We start from the raw sequence: 7,886 nt of genomic DNA, 5'->3' as shown, positions 1-7,886 counted from the left end.
GAGTCTCTCCATCAGTGTCGACTCCGGTTTGAACAATGTAAGGCTGAACACCGTTACTGACAATCCTCATTTTGGCTGCGTGAGATTCTCCACCTTTGTTGTTGTTGAGCTGTTAAAGCTCCGCCCTCTTCTGGAAAGGGGGCGGGAGCAGCAGCTCATTTGCATATAAAGAGACACACACAAAAACGGCGTGTTTTTGCTCACACCCAAATAGGGGCAAATTTAACAAGATATTATGAATGAGCTGTGGGGGATTTTGAGCTGAAACTTCACAGAGACTTTAGGTCCACTTTAACAAAAAATACTTTTTTATTTGTTTTTTTCTAAATCAAATATAAAAAAACAGAGATCTATCTATCTATCTATCTATCTATCTATCTATCTATCTATCTATCATGTTATCTATGTAACAAACTTCAGTGAATTTTACAAACAATATAGAGTATCATTCTTGTTTTACAAAGAAACTTTACAAAAGAAAACATTGAATAATGCTCCTGTTGTTAGTGTAAGTGTGTTTGTTGTGTGAAAGCTTTGCTAGTGTTCTGGAAGAATAAGTTGATTTGAGACATGAATGAAGTGTTTTAGTGCATTTTGAGTGAATATTGAGAAATGTGTCCTAGTAAAAATTGTAATGCTTGAAAAAAAGGACACTGAAATGTTACCATATTTGTGAAATATGCCTTATCAGATTCAGATCTGTTTTTTGCAATTCTATTCACTGGTATTAGGTTAAATGTTATATTTTCTCCAGATGATTTCCTCTTTCTTTAATCATTTCAGAGTGTCACTGAATCCGCAGACACTGATCCGAGATTCAGATGCCCAAATCCAGTCTAATTACAACCCAAGCCCTAATGACAGACGAAAGCTTCCACAGCCCTTTCACAACAATGTTTGATTTGTTATATTGGTAACTGTTTCATTTGGGACTGAGGGTTTTGTTTTGTTGGTGGTATAGTGGTTATATCCATGGCACCATTGTGTCCTTTTAAGGGAATTTAGTGTGTAATAATTGCCATCACTCTGGATAAAAGCATCTGCTAAATGAATATGTAGCCTTGAACCATCTTTAAAGAATCAGAGCTAAACTCATGAGCTTATCTATCAAAAATGTGTTTATTTTCACCAGATAAACTGAAATGAATTAGACTATTTCTCTCGTGGTGTTTGAGGTGATCAAGGACACAATCATTATTACCATCAACAAATGTGTCCATTGTGCAGAAATGTGAAGCAGTTTTCTTCCTTGTACAACAGTTGTGTTGATTCCAAACACTGTTTGCTGAGGAACAGAGACCAGCCTGTTTAACCTCACAGATCAGACATGCAGAGGACAGAATTAAAGGATAGAAACACAACTAGACATTCCAAGAGTGATATAATTCACCACAATACAAATCCACAAAACATCCACAAGATTTTTCTGTCTCCACCCAACACAACCACACACACATTACACAAGACTCCCACAATAACTGTGATCTCACACTCGTGATGTTATCATGCTCAACACAGAGACCAGGGCGTGCACTGGGCGTTCTGCTTATAGACCTCTAACACATCACCTACTACAGCTATTGTGTGTTTATGAGTGTGTGTGTTCATTCCTGAGGGCAGGCAGTGTGAATCTAGGTTAATTACAGAGCAGAAATACTCCCTGGATGCTTATGCTTGATTTGAGTTTATTTCATGACAGATCTGTATTATTCTTTAGTTAGTCTGAGCTCTGCTGGTATTTGGCTGCTTTGAAAAGCTCATGAGTGAGCAGACAAAGAACATTAAAAACACTATCCAGTGAAGGATTGTTGATCTTCTGGTTATAAAAGACTGTGTTTGATGGGTGATTGAGACAGAGAAGAAATTGGAGAGTAATATGACATTTTTGAGATTTTGATCATTGTTTTGGAGACTGATTTGTCACTGCACAGACTTTTAACAGTGTTGGAAAAACATTTAATTGATGATGATGATGCAAGCTATTCTTCAGGAAATCGACTGGCACAACTATTTTTAGTGGGCATAAACATAATGATACAAAACTGAAGTTGCTCAGTAGTAATTACTGAGTTGCATGTTAAAACCTATAGATTTATAGATTACATTTTTAAAATTTAAAGGGTTAGTTCACCCAAAAATGAAATTTCTGTCATTAATTACTCACCCTCATGTTGTTCCACACCCGTAAGACCTTTGTTCATCTTCAGAACACAAATTAAGTTATTTTTGATGAAATCCGAGAGGTATATGACTCGTCCATAGACAGCAATATGATCAACACTTTCAAGGTCCAGAAAGGTACTAAAGACATCGTTAAAACAGTCATGTGACTGCAGTGGTTCAACCTTAATGTTATGAAGAGACGAGAATACTTTCTGTGCGCAAAAACAAAACAAAAATAACCACTTTATTCAACAATCTCTTCTCTTCTGTGTCATTCTCATACGTTGTTTACGTCCAGCACTTCCAGGTTCATCGTCAGAACACCGACTCATTATTGGCCGGCTCCTGCATCAGCATCAAACGCATGTGTCGTGCTGATCACATGATCAGCTTTGGCCAATGCTGAGTCGGCATTTGGATGTAAACACAGAAGCTTCACTGTGTCATCTGCATTAGATAATGACAGGGAAGAGATTGTTGAATAAAGGTTTTTTTTTTGGTACTAACTCAACAAGGCCCCGCCCATGTATTCTGCGTATGATTTATTTAAATGAGGAGTATTGTGAAGAAAACTCAATGGAGGGAGTTCAGAAACACTGACACTGATATAGAGAATATATGAACTTTACAAATCTTTTTCATGCTCAAACAGCAACACTAAAGAAGGATGAAGATGGAGAAATCATAATGTCACACTCATATCAAAGCAACATTTTATGCAAGAATGAATTTACAAATGCTTTCACAGAATTACTTTTTCTCAAGAAAGAGTGGCATATTTCTTGTTTAAAATGATTTGTCTAAGAAATTTCATCTGAGAATTGACACAAAACTTTAAACAGTTTTTATCGTTCAGTTCATCAAAATATCACAAAGGGAAATTAAGTGGCAGGTGACAGTCAGCGCTACATGAGGCGTTTGGGGTCGATCTTCTCCAGGTGCACCAGAGGCTTCAGCTGCTCAGCGAAGCTCCTCATGTCCTCAGACACCGTGTCCTGTCCCGCCGGAGCCAGAACGCTCAGCTCCACCAGATACGACAGAGACAGCGGCTCCGTGTTCTCCGTGTTTCCCGGAACCAGGACGCGTGACAGTTTGCTCACCACCACCTTCATCATGCCCTTCCGGAACACCTGGCCCTTTGCCACGAACTCGTGGTCCATGCGGAAGCCCATCTCATTGAGGAACTCCGGTAAGCTGTGCGAGGCGGCCACGTCCACGCAGTTGCGCACCAGGGCATGCCGGCTCTTGTCGCCCACCTCAGGCTGGCCGAGGTAACGCAGGTGCCAGGGGGCGGTGGGGTGAAGCAGCGAGCGGCGCGCGCGCAGGAGGAACGGGTTGCCCTGCTGGCCCTTCAGCAGATACACCAGCTCGTGATCAGCAAAGCTCTCCGGCTCCATGTTATCACACAGACCTCGCAGTCGATGCAGGAGACTCTCCAGGGACTGATCCAACACGCTGCCTGTGCCGAACAAAACAAGCTTCACGTTTATCATCAGTGACAATGTGTTCATTGTTCAACTGAAGAAAGAAAGACCTCTTGGATGACATGGAATTAAATTATCATGAAAAATCTATTTGAAAGTGGACTAATCCTTTAACCCTTAAATGCATACCTCGGGTCTTTAGTGACCTGGGACGTCATTCACTACCCTCCTCCTCGTTCATTTTTTAAAGTTAGACATCAACCTTCTTGGTATTCCTCAATCAATTCATTATAAGAATAACAAGGAAAAAAAAAACAGAAAATTATAAAAGAATGCTTATTTTTGCATTCATTTTTTGTAAAAATTGTATAGGGTCGCTAACGACCCGAGGTGTGTATGAGTGTACGTATATTTTTTCTGCACAACAATAATTTAATCTTCGATGATGGAATAAGTGCAATTCACCTTTATTCCACAAGGTGGCAATGTCTGATACACAATGCTGAAGTGACGACTCATTCAGACAGAAATAATACGAAATAATAAGAAAAACATGAAATGGCTCAGCGATTTACTGCAGAGCAAGTACTGAACACAATCAAATATGACTGTAAGGGCCGTTACATAGTCAACGCGAGCAAGCAACGCGAGCGACGCGCTCCCTTTCATAGTCTAAACAGTGGACGCAAGCGTCACGGGCGATGCGTGTATGCAATACACCGCTCACGCAACAGGGGGTAGTAGAGTCGGGTGATATTCAGATCAAAATGGCAATGAAGAGGAGTGTTTTCTGTAGCTGATTTTACATCGGCGGCAACAAAGGCAACGCAGAGATAGACAGTGGTATGTTCGCCCTTTAAATCAAAAAAGAGATCAGGATGGGGAGTTTGTGTCTCTGGTGCTTCCCATGCGAAGCCTGGACAAGGAGAGACATTTCCAGTATTTTAGGATGAATACAAGTTCGCATAATTTTTCCTCTTCGCCCGCCATTGTATTCAAACCTTCTTCTTCTGTAAACACGATATACTTGAATTAATGTACAATACTTGCAATGTCGCCCCCACCGACAACGCATAGTATTGCGTGCATCGACGCGTCGCGTATCAAAAACTAGGAAGACACATTTGGCTACGCACCGACGCATAATGGCGGCCGAAGCGTAACGATGCGTAGCCTCGGGGACGCGTATGCGTACAGATGCGTTGACTATGAAACGGCCCTAACTGTTACAGGATGAATCTGGTGAAGCTGTTAACGATCAAAATATTGATTTTGAAGATGTTGAAAATTATATAGTTTTGAGAATACGTTTGAGATCGCGAATGTGCTCATATTCGTGACCTCAAACATAAAACTAGCCCATTATTAGCTGAATTTACTGGGAAATGAGCTCTGATGAGGACAGTGATGATGGCATAAAACATTTCAAGCTCCAAAAGGTAACAAAATGTAATTTATTTTATTCTTCTGTAATTGTTACTCTAATATAAGAGGAGTTTTATATTATCGCGACAGGTAGAGATCCTTCTGTGTTAGAAATAGATCCGGGTCGATAAAGACCTGAATGTGTAAGGATGATTGGCGAAACAGTCATGCATTTAAGGGTTAAAGCTGCAGTACGCAATTTCTGAGAAGACTGATCAGACTGAGCGTCAAAACACACCTCAGCCAATCAGCAGTAAGGGGTGTGTCCACTCATTAGGAGGGAGGTGCCTGTGTTGCATAGCTTGTTTGTGAATTTGGGGGCGGAGCTAGAGAGAGGGGTGTGTTTATTTTGGCAATTTCAAATATCAATAATTTCTCTCAGAAATTGCTTACTGCACCTTTAAGGTTAGTTGATGCATTAACTAACAGACAATGAGCAATACATTAGTTAAAAATGTATTAATCATTGTTAATAAGGATACAGCTGTTCATTGTTAGTTCATGTCAACTCACATCTGATAAAAATATTCTGATTTTAGTAATTTATCACTATTGTATTGACTAAGATTAATAAATTCATTGTTAAAGTGCCACCAAAAAAGTTTAAGTTAAAGGAAAACTGTATGTTAAGTAAGATTAAAAACAGATGGCTAAAAGTCCATTAATATGCGTATATAAATACAGCGAGGATCTGCTGATTAACTGATGGCGTGTACCTTGCAGAAGATACTCCATCATGTTGATGGTTCCGCCCGTGACGGGCATCACAGTGACCGGAGGAGCCTCCATCACTGACCGCAGATCAACAACAACAACAACACCTGACCCGTGGAGACGACACAACTCCGCAGACTACACCATACGTGCAAAATATCATATATTTCACTTGCTGTTAAAGAGCAGAAAACAAATCAGCTGATATGTTTGTCTAAAGTACTATCGGAAGATAAAATCTGCAGAAAACAGCTACCACTCATTCGTCAGCCTCCATGTGCAAAGTGCGCACGCGCAGTGTCGATAGAAAGTACTGCGCGTGCGTGGCGGTTCTTCCGGTCATTTAGCGCCACCTGCAGGACTGAATGATCTCTTTATCGTAGTAATATAATTTATAACAGCATAACACATCATATGTTACAGCGTCTATTTTTTTTGCAAAATAAGCAATGGATTATATAAATATTGATACTGCCAATACTTTTGGTCACATGACTTCAGCTCAACATCACGTTGTCAATATTATATTCTAAAAAAGAAAAACTCTCTCTTTTTGTCACTTTGAGTGGAAAGTTTTAATTAGATATCTCTTTCTGACTTGTTTAGATTATGGTCCTCATTAACTGCAGTTAATTTATGTTAATTATAAGGGACCAAGTTGTGTTGCATGTGTTTTATTGGACTTTATATCCAAATAAAATCACGCCTCCATTGCACAAATAAAATGACCAGTTTAAGAAGTTTCCGCTTCGTTTTATTTACCTACTTTGTCCTTGGCAAAATAGGATAAATTGGATAATGTCTGTCAACCAATCAGAAACAATCATCCATATTAAATATTTAAATTACTGTATGAAGCACTGTGGAAGTGAATAGATAGAAGCAGCAGTATGATGAACACTCTGATCAAATGACAGAGACTTTTATTGTGAAAAACGCGTTATTGTGAAAACACTTTACCGTGTGGAGACTCTTATTTTGAAGGCCGTGCCATCTTAGGGAAGCATAGCATAGCTGTGTGTCGAAATGAGCTCAACTCTAATGCTTCCTGTCCACATCTAATGAAGGTACTTTATTATTCTGTTTTCGCTGTTATTTATGTCTGTACGCAGTAGTTTCTAAAGCCGAAGCGGTTTTGGTCTCGAAGGTGTGTGTCCGTGTGCTGTCAGTGCTGCTTTATTTACTCTCGCTATCACACTTACAGCTCCAGAACAGGCCGATAACTGTCACAAATACTACATTATACTTCATCGTTTTAAATTTTGTCATTTTAAAGTTTTTCAGTACTCTTCAGTTTGTCATGAAGTGTAAAATGCTTACAGTAGCCAATGTTAGCACAGCTATGTTAGAAGAGCTGATGTTTATATTTGGATTTCCTCTATTCTAATTTCTTTGAAAGAGGTTTATATATACACTACCCTCCAAAAGTTTGGAAACACCCCTGGCAAAGTGTGGTTTTGGACGATATCAGCATAAATTCTTATCATTTTTTGGTGCAAATACATTAGAGTCACTTGACATTATCATTGAAGACCAGCAATAATAATTTTCATTTTGATTACATAATAATGGCAATATACACATGTGAAAGTCAGACATGCCCCTTTGCCAGCTGTAATGCTGGTTACTGATTTAAACTTGGCCCAGGTTTGTAAAAGATTTTTGGATCAGCACACCTTAATAGCTTCAACAATTGATTGCCAATTAAGTTTAGAATACATTGAACCAATCAGAACCCAGTTTAGGTCAGATAGCTGCTAATGCTGGATATTTTGAGGAAGTTTTTTCTATGTATAAACTGTTTATGTAATAAAATCTGTTTTTGTAGTTTGTGTTGTCCCTTATCAGTGCAAAATTATCACAAATTAACAAGGATTCATGCCAATATTGTCCAAAACCCCACTTTTCTAGAGCGTTTCCACACTTTTGGAGGGAAGTGTGTATATAAGGTGTGGTTTGATGTATTGCTCTCAACCGGAGACAATTATCTAGAAAGATATTATTGACAATATGTTGTTCACAAAATTAAGTAATTGGCTTTATTGTCAGTTTAAGTAAAATATTGTCAGAAAAGTATATACAGTATTTACTTGTTTTCAGTTGGCATTCTGTAACAATTAATGGTATATAAGTAGTGTTGGATGTTTAAACCTGAAGAGA

The 7,886-nt window shown here is 38.9% G+C and overlaps 2 protein-coding genes across 3 annotated transcripts in view; one reads left to right on the top strand and one right to left on the bottom strand.

Annotated features, from left to right (window-relative positions):
* Positions 1 to 2,700: 2,700 nt before the first annotated feature.
* On the bottom strand, positions 2,701 to 6,023 carry med18 (mediator of RNA polymerase II transcription, subunit 18 homolog (yeast)). Of its 2 annotated transcripts, XM_067391588.1 has the most exons (3): positions 5,983 to 6,021; positions 5,729 to 5,901; positions 2,701 to 3,622 (listed from the first exon to the last, which is right to left on the bottom strand). In XM_067391588.1, exons 2-3 carry the CDS (start codon positions 5,799 to 5,801, stop codon positions 3,069 to 3,071), a joined length of 627 nt encoding a protein of 208 aa, XP_067247689.1. In that variant the 5' UTR covers positions 5,802 to 5,901; positions 5,983 to 6,021; the 3' UTR covers positions 2,701 to 3,068. The 2 variants fall into 2 exon arrangements, with proteins under 2 accessions (XP_067247689.1, XP_067247683.1); XM_067391582.1 differs by having other exon boundaries at positions 5,729 to 6,023.
* A 673-nt stretch (positions 6,024 to 6,696) lies between these two features.
* atg5 (ATG5 autophagy related 5 homolog (S. cerevisiae)) overlaps positions 6,697 to 7,886 on the top strand; it is a 33,305-nt gene continuing 32,115 nt past the window's right edge. Inside the window, exon 1 of the mRNA XM_067391570.1 lies at positions 6,697 to 6,793. The gene's annotated coding sequence lies outside the window, so the exon portion shown is untranslated. The remainder of the gene's footprint in view (positions 6,794 to 7,886) is intronic.

This window comes from Chanodichthys erythropterus, chromosome 2 (assembly GCF_024489055.1).
Source record: "Chanodichthys erythropterus isolate Z2021 chromosome 2, ASM2448905v1, whole genome shotgun sequence".
Classification (NCBI taxonomy): Eukaryota; Metazoa; Chordata; class Actinopteri; order Cypriniformes; family Xenocyprididae; genus Chanodichthys; species Chanodichthys erythropterus.
This window is presented reverse-complemented; position numbering and strand designations above follow the sequence as displayed.